This window comes from Ceratotherium simum, chromosome 18 (assembly GCF_057802395.1).
Source record: "Ceratotherium simum simum isolate JZ-2026a chromosome 18, ASM5780239v1, whole genome shotgun sequence".
NCBI classification, from domain to species: Eukaryota; Metazoa; Chordata; class Mammalia; order Perissodactyla; family Rhinocerotidae; genus Ceratotherium; species Ceratotherium simum.
Genome location: NC_141917.1, coordinates 12,326,672 through 12,345,924, shown reverse-complemented (window position 1 = coordinate 12,345,924; position 19,253 = coordinate 12,326,672). Strand labels below are relative to the sequence as shown.

Genomic DNA, 19,253 nt, shown 5'->3' with positions numbered 1-19,253 from the left:
GGCCAGTCAGCACCAGGCGTGTACCCAGTGCACTTGCTTTAGGGGGCTCCTTCAGAGACCCCCTCCGCATTACCCATGAGTACACCACTGGGAGATGCTGGCAGAGGATGCGGCCTAACCTTCCAATTGTGGGAGAGAGATGACCACATCTGCAGAGAAGGGGCCAGTGAGGTCCAGATTTCAACAGAATGACACAGTTCTAATTCATATGTTCTTTCATGTTTTTAGATGGAAGCCAATTTTTTCCTCTGTTTTCATGTATCGGAAGAGAAATCAGACTTATTTAAGCATACACATCTAAAAAGGCAATGCTATGGAAAAGCAGCACAAAAAAGTAGAAGCTTTTATATTTGCCTTTCAAAATCTTTAAGCCATCCACTGTGACTTGCTGGTCTTGGAACAGAAACATCACTGTCTCTACTAGATACAACACAGCATTTATGGTGTTTTAGGAGGAAAAACGAAAAGGAAACCACGACCCAGGTTACTTCCTCACCAGGCAGCTTACTGGCTGGGAGTTTACTTTTGTTATTACGCCTGAGCATGGCTATCCCATCTCTGAAACCATGTTAACACTGACAGTGATATCAGTGTTACTGATACCAGTAACTGAATCAAGGCAGAAAGCCATCTTTGTCAATTTACTCAAAGGTCCCTAGTTTCTCCATTCATACAGCAAATCATCCCCGAGGGCCTGCTACGGAGTCAGGTGCTGTGTGAAGCACTGGGGAACAGGTGGGAGAGCCTCAGGCCCTGCTCCTGTGGACCAGGAAGGAGAAGAGACATGAAGAAAGACATACAAAGACAAATGGGAGTGCGGAGACCTCGCTTAGAAAGATGGGGACCTGCAGGCTGAGAAGGGACGGCCTCGGGAAGATGGGGGAGCAGCTCTGCAGGCAGAGGGGCACGTGCATGGCCCCCAGCTGAGCGAGCTCAGCTTGCTGCAGGGAGAGGCGGGAAGTAAGACTGTGGAGGGCAGGGGGGGCCCTGGAGGTCACAGGCAGAGCTTGGGTTTTTTTCTGAAAGCTAATGGGGCTGCTGTGTGGAAAAGGGATTGGAGTAGAGACTGAGCGGAAGCAGCAACACTGGTGGACAAACTAGTTCAGAGGTTTAGGCAGGACTTGGCTGGGGTTTATGCGCCATGATGGCTCTGGAGGTGAAGAGGGGAGGGCAGATCTGACACACATGGAAGGGCTGTACCTACAGGACCCAATGAAGCGGTACAAATGGGAAGATGAGGGAAAGACAAGAATCAGGAACAACACACCCTATAAGATGAGGGGGGACACAGGGGACAGGGAATCATTAGTCCAGTTCTGCTTTCGGGAAGGCCAAAGTGGAGAGATGCCAAGGAGGTAGCCGGGATTTATCAATCTGGAGACCAGAAATGGAGGTCAGGGCTGGGAGATACCAAGAGACAGAGATAACAAGAGAGGAAAGAGAAACAAGAACAAGCCCCGAATGGAGCCTGGAGAAAGCCAACATTCAGAGGAGATAAGGAAGAGGCAGCAGCAGAGAGCCTGGGAGGAGAGAGAGACGAGGCAGGAGGCAGCTGCAGAGGAGGTGCCAAGGAAACCCAGAGGTCATCTCCCACATTCCCACCAGTGACACTGCATCCAGTTAACGTCAGGGCGCCATCCCTAAAACTGCACATCAGCGAGGGGCCTCCAAGACTGGCCTGTTACAAGCAATCAGTATTTACTACGGAATGGTGATTCCGGTACAGAACTGAACCTGACAGGGCCACAGGGCCAATGGGTTATCATCTGTAACGGCAGAAACTTAATGATTTTGTTTTTGCAAACAAGCTGACTTCAGGAAAAAACAACAACACATTACATTATTGTTCTCTGTCAAGAGAATTATTTACAATCTTGTTCTCTGTAGCTGAATGATTCCTTGTATTTCAACAGATAGTAAAGAAAGATATGTGAGAAAAGATTATGAAACAATCTGTAATCAGAAACAAAATCAAGCCTTCACCACTCTGAAATATAGTTGAACTACCTTTAAATAAAATGTTAAGAAAATGTAATTAAAACATTAAAAAATACTACTGCTTGCCACCTCTGCTGAGAATATGATAACTACGTGTGGTAAAGTCAGCCAAGACGAGAGATGAGACGAAGGCCGAGTCAGGGCGCCAGGTCCCTGGACCACGAACTCCAGTTTATCAGCCTACAGGGAACTGAGCAGTTCTGAGCACCAGGCCACCCACTGTGAGCTAACATTTACCAAATCGGAACAAAATATGCTTCCCAAGTGAGAAAACTACACTGAGGGAAATGTAATCTTTCTTAGGCTGTAAGATTTAACTAAATGCCTGCTCTGTGATAGGCACACAGTAGGCTGACAGGTCGATTCAGAAGACAGTCCAGATCTGACGTAGTCACCAGGGACTGACAGCACTGAAGAGGCCCCGGTGACTCTGAGCTCACCGACACAAAGGACTAGAGATGGCTCTCTCAGCTCTTCTGAGAACAAGCCTTCTCTCCTCCACTCCCTCCTGACCCTCCGAATTCTGGACGAACGCTTTACGAATTCCCCTACCATTAAGGCCAAAGAGATCTAACAGAAATCATAGTGTTCAAGTTAGGGGTCAGAGAGACTTCAGCCTAAAATGACCTTCCACCACTAACCATACAGGGAGAAGCACTTTACCCCAAACTGACTTCAGAAGGGGGATCCCCCTAACGTATTCTCCTCATGTCTCTGCATTAGCCAAATGCATGAACGTGTTTTGACTATACTGAATTATTAGCAAGTCTGTCACATTTCTTACTATATGAAGAATTTTATCTTGAAAGTATAAATACAGCAATACAAAAAAACCACCCACCATAGTATTTACACAAGTACACAACCTAGATTCCACATTGATTTTTAAATAATCATCATAATTATTATTTGTACTTCGCTGTCTTAAATATGAGGTACTGACAGTAAAGGCAAGCTTCATGGCACACTTGCTGAGGGCCAAAGTCACCGAGTGACACACTTTTACGAGGTTGTAGGGTTTTCTTTTTACAACGAACTGTTAATTAAATCACACGACTGTTTTCATCATTGGAAAGTGGTTTTCGAAACTGCTGAAACGTCAAAAGCTGCCCCTCTGATCACGGAGGCCTAAGGATGGGGTGGAGAGCGCTGGGACCCGGAGTCACGGCTGACCTGCTTGGCACTTCGTTCGAAGACCACGTACTGCTGGCACTGGTCCAGCCGCCTCTTTCTCATGGTCCAGTAATGCAATACCCTGTTCTCCCGCTGGAAGAGTTCATTCAAGATATCTGAGAGGAGAAAGAGAAAGACGTGTGTTGGTGCTGGCAATCAATGAAAACGCCTCCAAAATCCCATTCATTTTTAAGTGAAGACTTTACGCAAATGCCATTGCAAGACCACACTGTGTAGGAGCCACACTGTTGGCCTGCCCAGTGTTCTCAATGAGCATGGCAACCAGACCGCTCCTCATTCTCTGAGCCCAATTTATCATCTTATGAATGAGATCCCTGGACACTAAAGCTGGCCTCTAACACCTCAGGTCAGCCGGATCAGGGGATACACATATTACATCCCCTGCCGGGGCAAGTTAACAATGGTTTGAAAAACATCAGTATTAGATATCTTGTTTGAGACCATTACAACCTTCCTGTAGAGGGAATTTAGTATCCGTTAAAGGATGTATGTCAAAAAGGTGGAGTACTAGAAGAAAAACGAAGGCTTTTTAAAAAAACAAAAACACAAACTCTTAGGAGAAGGAAAGACGTGAAGTACAGAAGCATGAAGGTGGAAAGGCCAAAAAACTCCGACTACATAAAAATTAAAAATGTCATAAGCAAACAATAACTGCCATAAAATACTGCACGAGTAAAAAGCCAGGAGAAACTACTGGGAAAACAGAAGACACAGATATGATTTACTTAACAGTCAACAGAAAAAAGATGAACGATCCATAGAAAAATGAGCAAAGCATAGAAACATGAAGTTCATAATTTTTAAAACATGGCCACTAAAAATACAGAAACACGTTTAACCTCACTCAAACAATGAGACCCTCTTTCACCATCTTCCTGGCAAGGACTATGCTACCCAGTGCTGGAAGGGGCAGGGAGAACAGGCACTCAGGACCCTACAGCACTAAGGGAGGACCATGGAGCACAACCTTTGCAGAGGGCAACCTGGCAAAGGTAAAGTATTGAGGTGTGCATACCTCTGAACCAGGAATTTATCTTTCAGACGCACGGTGCATACACACACTCTCAAAATGATTTGCACTCAGATGCATGAACACTGAGGCGCTGTTTGGAAAAACTGGCAGCAACGTATGAACCCATCAATGGGGGTGTGGGGGAGCTGGGAGTTAAATCAATTATGAAACCACTATACTGGACATTACTAAAGATAGAGCAGATCTTTAACTTCTGATGTAGAAAGGTGACTAAGATTACTATTAAGTGAAAGCAGCAAACTGCAGGGAAATACAGACCCATTTTGGTAAGAAATAAAAAAGTGGGATGGGTGAGTGGAATATGTTTATATATCTCTGCTTATTTACATTTATATGCACAGCCAGGATGCACAAAAAAGTCTTGACAGCTGTTACCACTGACAAAAGAATTTGGTAGACATTTTTTACAGTAAGTCCGTTTTACTCTAGAAGTTTATAAAATAGACAAAAACCTTTAGAAAAAGATTCCTAAGACAAACTGTGAAGCAAATAAAATGGTACCTAGACTATGACTTCATTATATTGGAAAACCTTAAAAATATTAACTTTCCCCAAATGTTTACTGAGTACCTCATAGGCTGAACATTTTGTGAGATACAAGAGCCTGTGAGCAGCATTTACCTGTCAGCTCAGTGGTCATGCTACACTGCCTCTACTATATCTACTATAGCTTAGTGAGACAAGTTAAGACTGAAATTTGAAGCCTGTCAAAAAATTAAGCTACCATTTGCATAAAAATATCATACACAAAAATTAATATAAGCCAATGGGTCTTTTCCAGTCTCTAATTTCCAGTCTCTGCCTGGGACAGGACTGATTTTGGGCAAGTCAACAGCCAGGCAGAGTGGTAACTGCCCTCGTGGGATTGAGACGGGAGACCACCTGGGGCTTCCTCAAGCTCCTGAGGGATGCTCTGGGTCAGACTGCCTCTTCTGGCACCATGACCCTTACACAGGCTTACTGCGCTGTCCCGCGCATAACCCTTCGTCCTCAAGTAGACAGTAAGAGAAACAGCATTTCTTTTTTAATTCTTCACAGCATCAAGCATTATGATGTTCAACAGCAAATGCATAACGACCATCTAGTGAGTGAGCACACGGAACATACTCTCCTCTCCACATGCACACACCTGTCCAACCAGTACAACCTAGACAGGATCATAACATCTTTGACCAGAGAAAACAGCCCAACCAACAGCCAAAAGCAATATCGAGAGATGGGAGAAAGGAAATGATTTTCACATGAAATGAGCCGAGTAAACTGATCACCACTGCAAATAACCTGCTGGCAATGAAGACGTGCTCCTGCTGAGAAATGCCTGTTCTTGTCAGTCACTCATTCTCCCAAGAGAAACGCCCACTGACTAATAAATATAAATCTCATCTGCAGGGCTTAGAGGATTATACCAGCGTGACAGAAAATTATTCTGTGACAACTAACAGATGAACGGGGAATAGAATGTAATGTAGAAAGTTTTCTCCAATCACATTGTTTTAAAAAGTGTGAAATCAATCACTTGTTAACGGATTACTGCAATGTTTTCCCTATAAAGCTCCACTCTAAGAGAGCAGGCCGCGTGACCTCAGCTTCCTCATCTATTCAGTACCGACTCCTCGGCTCGGGGGGGATTAAAGCTGAGAGAATGAGGCTGCGTATCAAGACTGTTTTAAACAACTCATCAGTTTCTCAGGATCCATTTCCATGTCATTTTAATTGAACTTGTCAAAAACTATGATTAAATTTAAGTTCATAGAATAAAAATTATAAGTCCCCTTCACTTCCATCTACACCAATCCTATTTATAGTTTAGTATAAATTTTCCAGATCTTTTTCTATGCATTTACATATAAAAACATGGTTTTATAGAATTTTATACTCAAATTATATCAAACTACATAATATTTTGTAATTTGCTTTTATTAATAATGATTTAAGTCTATAAAATTGATAGCACTTTACAACAATATTGGTATATAATTTCTTGATTTGAACTTTTAAATTTTGCCTGTACCTAATTCTGGTTTTCATTTTTTCCTGATTTATAATATTTCCACTTGCTTTAACAAAACAGTCTATGCCAATAAATATCACCTTGAATGCTACATTTTCTCTGTTTATATTCTTCAACTTTATTCAATATATTACCAATCTATATATTTAATATTCTATTATTAAAGTAAGATAATTAGTGCAAACTGTAATAATATGAAATGGACACGTAAAATGAAACCCTGGATCAAGATTTTAGGATGTGTCTTATCAAGGTCCTTCTCTTGTTTGCCAGTGAACTGACTGCGGCTGTACTCACTTTTCACTTGTTGTTCAGGGGCTTTGATATGTGTCACCATTCCCGGCATGTTCACGCTATTCCTGTGCAGGTATTTCAGAAAGACATCTGCATTCCTTCTAGCAAGTGTGCAAGCCTAAGAAATAATGGAGAGCAAGGTGTTGTTAATTTGACTTATACAAACATGTATCTTGAGTATATATGGATGACAACATCCTATGGCTCTAACATATGTCTTTACCTAAAACATTCATCTGGCCAACTTGTGCTTTGGAGAATATATAGGGTAAATCTTATTTCTATTAAAAAAGCAAAATCTCTGTCTTGGAGTCCTTGCTCTGATGAAGACAGCTGCTATACTGTGAGCTGCCCCATGGAGACGCCATGTGGCAGGGGAGTGAGGGCAGCCGATGGTCTGCAGAGGCGGTCTCAGAGAGAAAGTGAAGCCCTTCCCCAGTCCAGCCCTGAGGTGACCACATCCCTGCCCAACACCATGATCGCAGTCTTGGGAGAAACCCTGAGTCAGAGGACCCAGCTAAGCTGCGCCCAGATTTCTGTAAAGGGCAGACAGTAAGTATTTTCAGCTCTTGGATCATATGCTCTCTGTCTTTTTGTTGCAACTACTCAACCCGACCACTGTAAGCATGTGGCATGGAGGAAAACATGAAAGCAGCCATGGATAATACGTAAAGGAATGAGCGTGGGTGGATTCAGCCCTCAGGTCTCAGTGACCCAACCCCTGGTTTGAGCCATCGAGTTTTGGAGTGGTTTGTTATGTGGTGTTATTGTGGTAAAAGATAATTGGTATTACATGTTTATAAACCAAATAAGTAATTTCATTAATATATTAAAAAACAAGAGTTTCGTGTAAGAAAAAAGGGATATAAATATAAAATCAAAACAGTTAAGGAAAAAAAAATCTTCATTATATTTGAATTGAATATATATATTCACTACACACTTCCCGTCCCCGATGTGGTATTAACCTTTTCTTCAAGGAGCTCTGTCTCCTTCTTGTTGTAAATGGTACTGAGAGACACAATCTGGGCACAAGGGATGCTTATTATTACAGGCAGACCTCAGAGATATAGCAGGTTCGGTTCCAGACCACCACAATAAAGCAAATATCATAATAAAGCGTCACACAAATTTTTTGGTTTCCCAGGGCATGTAAGTTATGTTCACACTATACTGTAGTCTATTTGGTGTGCAAGAGCATATGTCCAAAAAAACAATGTACATATCTTAATTAAAAAAATGCTTTATTGCCTAAAAATGCTAACCATCATCTGAGCCTTCAGTGAGCCGTAATCATTTTGCTGGTGAGGGGTCTTGTAAAAACGCAGCATCTGCAAAGCGCAATAAAGCAAGGCGTGCCTGCATTGGGTTGGTCATTGTTCCTAGGCCTTTTCAGTAGATGGAGCCAGGATAGCATTTTGTTAATTAAGAGGAAAATACATGATGCGTCCCTGCTGACCAGTCTGAAATAAGCTGCCATACCAAACAGGAGGCAGCTGGTGAAGACTGTGGGGGGGTGTCACAGGACAGCTGAGTCACCCTGACTCGAAAGGTCTCCCACTAGTGGGACAAGTTAAATACAAAAAGATAAATGACGGCAATGGACTGAAACACACCAAATACATTAAAATCCATGATGATAGTAAAAAACCATATTAATCATCTGTAGAGGCTGTGAGGGCAACAGCTCAGTATTCAGAAAATGGTCAACGAAGGGAAAGAATCAAGCAGTTACCCCGCCTTTTCTGGACAAACTATTTTAGAGCAACCAAAGAGCTGAGGAGGGACTAACTCGAGCTGATCAAGGCAGAAGGAATAACAGAATGTCACCATTCTGCAACTCCTAACGAATCAATATCACCAATGGCTACTACACCTCTAGGTGAAAGGCTGACGTGGGGGTACGTAGCAGGTGAACTGAACTCACCATGTGTGAAGCTCTGACAAATCCTCACATTGCAGAGAGAAAAAGAGGAGCCGATCTGATGTGTTTCCCGATGTAATGCCATGGGAAGGACATGGCACACCTAGCAGGTGTGCTAAGGGCACATGCACACATTCACACTCGAATTTAATCAAGGCTCTCAACATAACTAATAGAAATTTAGAGAATCTAGGATGGTGCTACATGACTCCACAGGATGCAAGTCCCAAAATCCAGAATGAGGGAAATTCCACGTATGAATAACTTATTTCTTCAATTAATAAATGGTAACAAAAGGGAGGGTGGCATTTACATTAAACCAGATTTCAGAGACATACCAACCACATCAGTGTGTGGACCTTGTTTGGATCTTGATTAAAACCATGTATAAAGACATTTATGGGACAGAGAAATTTGAACACTGATGGATTTTATATAAAGTAAGAGTTACCGTTTTTAAGATCTGATGATGGTACCGTGGTTATGTTTTAGAAAGGTACAATTTGTTTAGATACATATTGAAGTATTTACAAACAAAATAATGTAATATCTAGAATTAAAAATAATCCAGTGAAGGGGGACAAACACCCATATGCTGATAATTTCTGAAGCTGAGTGAGAAATACACAGGGGTTCATTACCCATTCTCTGTTTTTGTATGCCTCTTTAAATTTCCATAATAAAAAGTTTAAAGAAATCCAATACACAAACACGGCCAAATCCTGGTTGACACAGGAATCTGAAAAGGCCTGAGATTATTTTTGGTCTATAATTTTACCTAAATATCTCTCTTAACTATAAAACTAAGGAGGGTTCCATTTTGTTTTATACTAAACTGATTTCAGACAAAGAGAGGCAAATTATAAGGATTCCAACTCAAAACATCCTAACAGTGGTTGTCATTTCGTAAACTTAAATATCGGCGGGGCTTTCAGGTCATGTTTGAAATAGCTACAATTAACCACTCTGAGAAGCAACAACCAGTTTCCCACCCTGATTTGCTAAAAAGGAAAAGCACTGTGGTGGAAGCCCAAAATCAGTACACCAGATAAGAAGTTTCAAAGAGTGACAATTTATTGTCCCAGACTAAACAATAACTCTGTCAGGACAGACCATCACCTTCAGAAACGAAACAGAAATTATTAAATGTAACAGGAAAAGGTGTCAGAGGGGTCAGAATGCTGAAGCAATGAGAAAATCTAAACTTAATAAAGCAACAGTGCAAAGCAAACACCACACCTATTTTAACAGGTCTGAGCGGCAACAGGCAGAACCTCAGGAGATCTTGTTCAAGAGTGCAAGAACGCAACATGGAAACATTAGCCGTCAATGCCTCTAAACATTTGACCACTTTTTAAAATTTAATTGTTTCAAAGCACACTGGTGACTTATGTATGATTTTTATATATATAACAAAGCAGGCTCGAAAAATTCCTCATTTAAAACTTCTCAGAGTGAAAACTTCCAGCCTGGCTTGAATGGGATTAAATTTCTCTTGCAGGAAATATTTCCCAAATAAGTATTAGCAGCTGACCCTGTAAACAAATAGAGATGTTCCTGCTTTGTGTCTACTCTACACTGGGCTCACATGTCTTCTGAGACACAGTCTTTATTCCTAAAAAGACTGAATTTCCAAAGGAAGATTATTTTAAGCTAGGGGCATTTTTGTTCCACCAAATCAATCAATCTCTCTTCCACCCTCCGAGTCTGTTCAGTATCCTTTGGTATTGTGACTTCCACCTATTCTCTATTCACACAGATTTCTGGCTCCTTCTCTGTGAAAACTAGAAAGACAGTATTTTTAAAAAGATTTTCAGTTTTTCTCTGATCAACTAACTTGTTGCTGATGCAATGTTACCCCAGTCACTTGCCAACAAGGGGGGAGCTGTGAGGTGTGCAGGGCCCTCATCTGGAAAGCGAAGACCACAACACGAGCCTGCCACAGAGGAGTATCTGGAGTTTTCTGACTGACAGCCCAAACCCTCTCTGCTGTCTTCAGGTGAGCCCTCCTGGATTTGTGTACACTGTTCAGCGAGGCACCAGCACCCCGGGAAGCCAGCTCCGTACCTTCAGGAACGCTTCCTTTTGTTCAAGGTGCTTGCTGATCATTGGGGTGACATGGTCCGTCTCGGAATTGGGGCCCAGTTTGTCGGCTCCTCCACACCAGTCCTCTTCTCTCTTGTACTCCTGCTCCAGGCTCTCGAGGACACTGCAGACCTGTAGCAGAAGAGAGGGCCAGGCTCAGAGGGACCACCTGGCACCCGATGGCACAGGTGGGCATCTTTGGGAAGCATTTTCAGTCAGGCTCTGGGGATGAAAGTGCTGGCCCAAGGACCAAGATCATCGGAAGGAACCATGGGCTCCACCTCATGTGAGGACAAACGCAGGGGTCAAAGGAGGCAGGCCTTTCAGAATAAGTACAAAATAAAAGCTGAGTTTCCTGTCTCTCTCGGACGTGTTTGAGGCCATGTATTTAAATGAGAGGAAAAGGATGTCTTCTCAGCTACTTTCCAACCCATCATTCTTTGATACCAAAGGTAAGCCAAAATAATCTTAATTCTAGAATGCTTCTTTTCTCTGCTTAGCTTGGAATTGACTAGTTCAATAATGACTGACGAGTTAATGATGGAGTCGTCCATCAAAAATTAAACTCAAAATAAAATGTCAGTTGGGAGCCCCAGGAACATAACCTCCTTCCTACCTGCTCTGAGGTTTTGTAGAAGGCGACAGACGCGTTCACAAGCTTGAGGCGGTCTTCCATCTTGAGCATGAGCTGCTGCCAATGAGAGGCCACTTTCTCCGCACAGTCCCTGATCATGTCCATGTCATAGTGGTTGGCCTGCAGCATGGCTTCTGCCTTCTGCTGCACCTGCAGGGCACTCTGATGTGTTTTCTAAGGAGAGAGAAAGCAAAGGGCAGGCTTATTTAACAGGGGTGTCATGCATTGACTGGGAAGGCTACCATTCTGTTTTGCTTCCCTTTACAGAAACAACTTGAGTTAATACTCATTAGGACACTTCTAAAAACATAGCAGAGAGTTTAGTAAAAAAAAAAAGTTTTTATGCCTAGCAACAACAGCATTTATATTTAAATTACCCAACGAAGGATGAAATGCATTAAGACTTTCCAGAATAGGTCTCATTTGTGGGGTTCTCAACTTGAGAAAGAGCAAGAAAAACCCTTAACAGCCAATATCCTAAGAAAGTTGTTGAAACGTTCCAAGTTTATTATTCCTATTGATCTTTCTTATAATGGCAGCTAGAAGCAAACAAACAAGTGGAGACAAAGGTAGCCAAAGAGAATGCTTTTTATTTTCATTCGTACCTTAAACTTGGGACTCAAGTAAAAAGTTTTCATGAACTATTAATTTAAAAAAGAGAGAAACAGAATTAAAAGCTAAGAATGAACCAACTGTGTTCTCTGGAGCTCCACATCATATAACAAATCTATCAAAATAACATGACAAATCCAGTACGAATTCCTGCTCATGTATCCTCACTAGAAGATTCCGTGAGGGGCTGACAGGTCAGGTTCTCTTGGGGAACAACGAGAACACCGGGCAGGGTAGCAACCAGGGTCAGTACATGGGTCTCTGCGGACACAGATTTTTTTCTTTTTTTTAACAAAAACAAAATTTTGCATTTCACCTCAAAAGGTACTAAGGATCCCATAAAACACTATACCCAATATAATCCTATCCTTTACCCAGACATGTGATGTACATCAGCCATTTAATTACCAGAAATCACTTGGCACAGTGTACAATTTTCAAGAGATGCAGAGAGTCCGGGCTTCAGGAAGAAGTGTTAATGTGTGTCCATTGGCACTGAGGAGTTGGAAATAAACTAATCTAGGGAATAAATTAATGGTAATTTCTGTGGCTTCCTTCTCTGGCTGACAATATATATGTAACTAGAGCAGGAATCATAATTATTAACTCTCCCTTCCCCCTAAAAACTCTAGAAATAAATAGTCTGTATGCTGCGAGAGTGCATTTGAGTGGGCCTGTCACTGGCCCGAGCAGTTCTGCTGAAGTCCTGGCGCAGCCTGACCCCACAGGTGTGAGAAACGCTCTGGTGAGTGACACTGCCTCTGCAGGTCGCAGGAGTTCTGTGCACAGCACTCTTTACTGACAACAGTGAAGTCCTGATTTGTACCCCATCTCGGTGAGCCGCCCTGAGTGCTCTGCTTTGTCAGGGCTGGTCACAGAGCAGGAAGATGCCTACAAGACCAGCAAAATGTAAAAAACCTCAGCGGAGACTCCAACTTGGGCTCCCTGGTGCCGAGGGGTTCCTGACAGGACAAGGTGCACCCTGCCACGGCCCTCACCGCAGGAGGACAGCAGGAGCCCACAGCCTTGCCGAGGTCACCCTGGCTGGCAGGCGTATCCTCACTTCACTGCAGTCGACAGACTGTTTCCTTTTCCTGGAATAAACTGTAGATTTGTAAGCATTGCAATTTTAGGTCCTACTGAACTTCATCTGGCTCCCAGGGTCAGTGCCACGTGAGGGGACTTAACAGGCTTGTCCTGAGGTTGGAAAGACCCAATTCAGAGGTGGGCCCAAGTGTTCGTACCTCAATGGCATGCTGGAACTGCTCGTGCTCTCTCTGGAGCTGCTCCGCCTCCTGTAAGGAGCTGGCTGTGATAAGACCAGCGTTCAGCATCGACTCTCCATTGCGGATCCAGCCCAGCACCTGAAACATGACACAGGGAACTCCAAGCAGCGGCCCTTCCCAGGGCATCCATCCTGTGGACCAGCAGTGATGCGACCCAAGTGTGCAAGGTGATCATGCTGCCCTTGTCAGCTACCAAGTGCTGGTTTCCTCACGATCCCACTGGCCACAGCTTGATATCCTTCTACGGTATCTAATCATAAGTGTTGCATTTTTAAATTAATTCTGCTATTTTTAGTGGCAAATGGGAACTGGAAAGACAGAAGGTCCACTGGATTGTTACTATCAGTCCACAGGTTAAAACAGATTAAGGATCACATTAGAAAACCAGCTGCCACAAGGAATGCCCTGATAATCAGGAAAAGCACTGTATTTTTCATTCCTTTTAGTCCTAATGAACATGCAAAATTAGTAAACTGCTTGACACGGGAAGTATTTTATTTCACTAACATATTTTCCAATTTAAGATCAGTGTTATTAAACATTACACTAACCAAAGAATGAATTAAGCTGTACTATAATGCTGAGGGTCAAACCACAGGATTCTCAACATCACACACAAACAAAAAGAGAAGTCAGTTCTGACTGCGGGAACCAGAGATTGTGGAAGTTCATTCTGGGAAGTTATCTGTGGCAAAGACTGATCGTTACCTACTCAATACCTATTTTCTTCATCTCCTTTACCCAGAAAATCCCAACTTTTGGGGAGAGCTTAAAATAAAACCACTTTTCAGCCCCTATTACAGCTTGCTTATAGCTATAACAAAATTCTTGCCATTGAGATCAAAGCAGTAGCCTCTGGGGGATTTTGTGAACACATTTTTTTTTCTGATATAGAGGTTGCCTCTTGCTTATTATGCTTTCCCCTTTCTGATGCCTGGAATGTGGAGGTGATAGTTGGGGTTGCAGCAGCCACTAGTCAACCACAAAGAAAAAGCCACCCATCACCAAGATGTCAGCCTAACCTATCACAGGGCCACTGAATGAACGCCAGCAATCTACCACCTCCTCACTCGTTATGTGGGGAAAATAGTTTTTTAAAAATTACTAGGCAAACGCAATTCCTAATGGATACATTAGTTTATTCGTTCATTTCTCAGACTAACTGCTTTGTTTTGGCAAGAAGAGACACTTTATTAACTGGTCTTTAAAAGGCAGGTCACAATACTTCATCTCATGACATAGAAGACCAACAGGTGTTCTTTTAAAGATTTCCAATTTAATAGTGTAACTGCTTTAACATGAGTGCCACTCACTATGCCCCACACTTGCTCATGGTCCACAGACACCTTAAGTCTCCTCCAATCAAACTAACACCTGCTTTTCCATGCATCTACCCGAGTCCCATGAAGCCATACTTTCCCCGCATGACGCCAGCATCATCAGTGGTTTTCCTGCTCAGGAGATAAAATGTCACATAAATGCTGAATAGATGTATGCACAGAATCCCACTGGCACTGAGGCAAAAGCAATCTCTTCCAAATGTTCCATTTTTATTCTGCCATGTTATCTGGGATGTGGCAGGAGAGCATCCTGATAACACTAGAAAACCCCAGCCATACACAGCCTGTGGTCCTGTCCTGATTGCTAACAGCCTATTTGCAGAAAAACCATTTAGTTATTTAGCCCAGGAAGCAATGTGCTCAGGGTTTCCAGCAAGAGACTCCCAATAACAAAACAAGCTAAATGGATGTCACTCACAAGTGATACAGCCGTCCAGGCACTGGCTCCACTTTTATACACTAGCTATGGCTGTATTAGGATGTGTGTCGTATTACGTACAGGGACCACCTTCCCCAACGCTTACATGTCCGAGTTACCGATCTCTCATCAAGGGCTTATCGACTGGTCCCCCTCCGTCTGGCTCCAGCTCCAGCAGTCCGCTTACCTGTTTCACCTCGGCCTGCAGATGGCGAAGCTGCACACACTGCTCCAGGTGCTTCCGATGCTGCTCTGCTGCTAAATCCAGTTCCTGCTGCTTTTCATGAAGAAACTCCAACAAGTCCTGGACCCGAGTTGCCATGTCTACATCTCTGTCGCAAAGCAGTTCCACACCTGCGGGCAGTGAAGGGGGCTCCTGGAATTCAACTAGCATTTCAACCTGTTCTTAAGTGCTGTAGGACACACACTCTGCTTTTGTGAACAATCTGCCCAGCTGGGGGCCAAGCCTCGACTTGGAAGGCCAAGTTCAAAGAGCACAAGCCAGCACAGGAGTGTTTACACCTGCCTCCGAGCATGCGAGTATCGCAGAGAACGTACTTGATATGTTCCAAAGCCAAATATAATGTATAACTAATCAAACCAAACCCATCCCTCTCAATCTACTTCTATTCCTACATTAATAACTGGTGAAAATGTGACATCCTTTGTAAATGAGCGAACTTCGCTTTGTTTTTGCTGTTATCCACTGTATACCCAGTTTACTCCTTAGGAAGCATTTAATTTCATTTGTGTAAAATGAGCAATGTAGTGTATAGGTTGTTGTTAAGTAAGTTTCTAACACTACTAAGTTCTCACTACATTTTTGAGGCTATAGTGACATCTGCTGGTAAAATATAAACTAAGAAAAAAATAAACGTGAAAATATTTTCTTGGGATTTACATTTTTCATTCACGGAGATACAATAATATATAATTTGTTAAAGTTCACGATACTTGAAGTAACATGTAAGAATATTAAGGGTAAGTACACTAACCATAAGGTTAAATGTGATCATACTGTGTGGAAACAAAAGGCAAAATCTTTCCTTTTAAAGAGCAGTTATCTATAACATCTGTGCCATAGGGGCTAACTGAATTCTGCAGTCGTCACGTTGAAATAAGCTAGATGGATTCCTGTGGTGACATGAAGACCCCACAACCGACACAGGATGGAACGCACTTCTTACCAGAGGCCTGCACTTCATTGACATACTGCAAAAGGTCTTGCCCTTGGTGGATGACATCGAAGGTCAAGTTATTCATGGTCAAAGCTTTGTCTGCGTGGTGCTGGAGGCGCTGTTCCGCTATTGTGAGATCTTCCGTGTCAAAGTCATTCATTTGCTGAGAAAGCTCGTCGTTCCAAGACTCGAGGTCTGAGATGATCTGACAGAGGGAAGTATGTGCTTAGGACCAACACTTAAAAACAAATATCTGCTACCACATCTCACTGTGCCAAGGAAGGAAGGAAGAGACTAACGGATTGTGTCAAAAGGACATAGAAGCCGGCTGAAGGGGCGCCCACTGGCCAAAGGCGGGACAATTAAACACTAAAAAACAGATTACCACAACTGAATAAAATATATCAAATATACAAAGATCCATGAATTCCTAATGACGTTAAAAAAAAAAAAAGAGCTAAAAAAACCAAAAATTAAATGAATAACTCAGGTTCCGATGACAGGTTGACAGGGAACCAACCTTTACCCTTAAAACTGGTAACTGAAGGAGAAAATTAATTCTTTAAGCATATAATGGTGAAGGAAAGTTCATCCTTATAAATAAATCTAGCTATTAAATGTAGGAAGAATAATAAAATTAGACAATTTTTTTCTAATTTTGTTTTTGAATTCTAGTAAAATAACTGTTCAGGTAATGATCATCAATGCACAGTAAATTATCACCAGAAAGGCTGATGGGAAGTTAACAATGGAAGGATCAGGCTGTCACCACCTAAACCCACAGGCCAACCTTAGCATCCCTAAAGACGTGGGACCAGACAGCCGTGCCTCTGACACAAGAAACTGTGACGGACCACCAGTGGAGCACCTTTGCACAAAAAGGGAATCTGAATCTAATCAGGTCTCTATATCTAACATTCTAAGTTCACAAGAAATACCAGGGAAAGAAAAACCGTTAAACAATCTGAAAGACATCAAGTGAGCAAATGCAGAACGTGGAACCTGGTTTCTCTGACAATGGACGCAGTTATTTGAACAAGTCACAGCATGGACAAAAAGAAGGATGGGTGGAGAGACGACTCTGGATTAAGAGACTAACCATCAAATGCAGGAGCGGACGCCTCTGCCTCCTAACTGAGGCACTTGCAGAACAGAGGCTGCGTGTCAGAAGATAATAAGGAACGACTGTTGGATTGCTGAGGTGTTTAGTGGACTGTGGATATGTTAAAAAACGGCCTTATTTTCTAGAGATATTTAGGAAAGTGTTTAGGACTGAAATGACAAGCTGGCAAAGATTTTCCCTAAGATACTACACCCAACAGTAGCAAAAGGACACCTGAAGCAAGGTGGGCAAAATCCTGTTGAATTTGGGGACAGGCACATGGAAGTTGGTTGTCCTATCCTTGCTATTTGTGTGTAGGTTTGAAAACTTTCATAATATACTTTTCAAAAATTAAGACTAAAAATTATAAAATCCAGAAAGAAGGAAAAGACGTCTTGTGAAAGAATATTATATTAGATACTTCAGTGGAATAACATTTTCCGTGGATTCTAATTACTTTATTCACCTGAGCAGTAACCAAATTAGTATGAAAATGTGAGAATGTGAGAGAATGTACACAGAATCCATCTAGGAAATGGAAAGTAATTAGAAACTTAAGGCTTCCCCAAACTTCTATTGCACAAATCTTCCTGATTTATTCTTTTATTACTGGGGTCTGCATACAATATGTGTATTTACGTTAATTTATTAAATTGTACTAATCTAACAATTAACAAGTTTAAATAATGCCAAATTAGACATATGCCAAGAAGCCACTGAGGAAAAATATTTTTAAAAAGGAAAAGAGGGCCGGCCTGGTGGCGCAAGAGGTTAAGTGCATGCACTCCACTGCGGCGGCCCGGGGTTCACCGGTTCGGATCCTGGGCACGCACTGACACACTCCTTGGCAAGCCATGCTGTGGCAGCGTCTCATATAAAGTAGAGGAAGATGGGCACGGATGTTAGCCCAGGACCAGTCCTCCTCAAGCAAAGAAAAAAAAGAGGAGGACTGGTATCAGATGTTAGCTCAGGGCTGGTCTTCCCCACAAAAAAAAGAAAAAAAAAAAAAAGGAAAAGAATTACCATAACTTTAATCTTTATCTCTAAGGGGAATGTTCTTCCTTAATGTTTGTTTTCCGACACTGAGGAGAAGAGATTAGGTGTGGTGGTGACATACAGACTCAGTGACAATGCCTCATGGAGACAACCTCAGGCTCGACAACACTAGAGTCGTGGATAATAAACAAAGATCAGTGTGCTAAAACCAGCAGGATTTGCACTCACTGAGCACAAGGAAACCCTAGCAATGGTTGTGATCACAGGATCATCAGGAAAAATCCTGCCCCAAAGTTGAGCATCACAGCCTGTTAGCCACACAAGCTGAGAAAAGAAATCTGTGGCAAAAACAAAGCTCAAGAAAGTGGAAATCACTTTTGAATATTGATTCTTTGGAGAAATAACTTTGACAATTTTTTTAAATGTATCCCATTATTTTTTGAAAGTATAAGTTTCTCTTCCTAACTATACACATAATTATGACTGTTTTCCATAACTATCCTGACACAGATGCTATAGTAACGATTCTGTTGTTCTTTTTAGATCAATAGAGCAGATTTTCCTTGGAGTATCTGGAGGCTGAAACAGCAATATTCTGAGCCACAGAAAACCTTGATCCATTTTCATCCAGAGATGAAAATACTACTCTAATTGAAGTAAAAGAGATATGGGGGATTTTTAAAAATTAACCTATAACAGACAAATTTCTACCATAAACATAACTCCATGCTTCCCAAGGGCACTGAGCTGGGGCATTTTCCCAGATAAGAGAGGAAATCCCAGCCAAAGCCTAAAATGCTCCGATTTTCACGGTTCAGGATTATTCAAGAGAAAAAGGGTTCTCAAGCTGTGACATATTAAAAGCTTCCAAACTCTATTTTCGCTGGCCTGGGAACCGCAGGCTGAATTTCCTCAGCTCAGGGAAGCCCGTTCCCCCGGCCTGGCATACTGCCTTTACTGAGGACACGTGGAATTCTACAGCTGTAGTGTGGGGAAAATTGACGTTTTTCGTTCCTGATCTACATTTTAAAACACTGGTTCAATGAAAGTGGAAATACAATTAAAAATTTTTTCCCCTTTTAAGTAGCATTAAAACAAGTGAAGCCAAATATATATATTTTTTTAAATATCAAAGTGTCCTGGAAGAA

General features: G+C 42.2%; 1 protein-coding gene across 3 annotated transcripts in view; it reads right to left on the bottom strand.

Annotated features, from left to right (window-relative positions):
- Window positions 1-19,253, bottom strand: part of TRIO (trio Rho guanine nucleotide exchange factor) — a 355,370-nt gene that overhangs the window by 122,139 nt on the left and 213,978 nt on the right. For all 3 annotated transcript variants that reach the window (XM_087443141.1, XM_087443142.1, XM_087443143.1), the window contains 7 exons: window positions 16,017-16,212; window positions 15,017-15,183; window positions 13,030-13,149; window positions 11,156-11,347; window positions 10,522-10,671; window positions 6,534-6,648; window positions 3,172-3,287 (listed from right to left, as the gene is read on the bottom strand). In XM_087443141.1, the coding sequence (XP_087299267.1) occupies window positions 3,172-3,287; window positions 6,534-6,648; window positions 10,522-10,671; window positions 11,156-11,347; window positions 13,030-13,149; window positions 15,017-15,183; window positions 16,017-16,212 (1,056 nt within the window). The remainder of the gene's footprint in view (window positions 1-3,171; window positions 3,288-6,533; window positions 6,649-10,521; window positions 10,672-11,155; window positions 11,348-13,029; window positions 13,150-15,016; window positions 15,184-16,016; window positions 16,213-19,253) is intronic.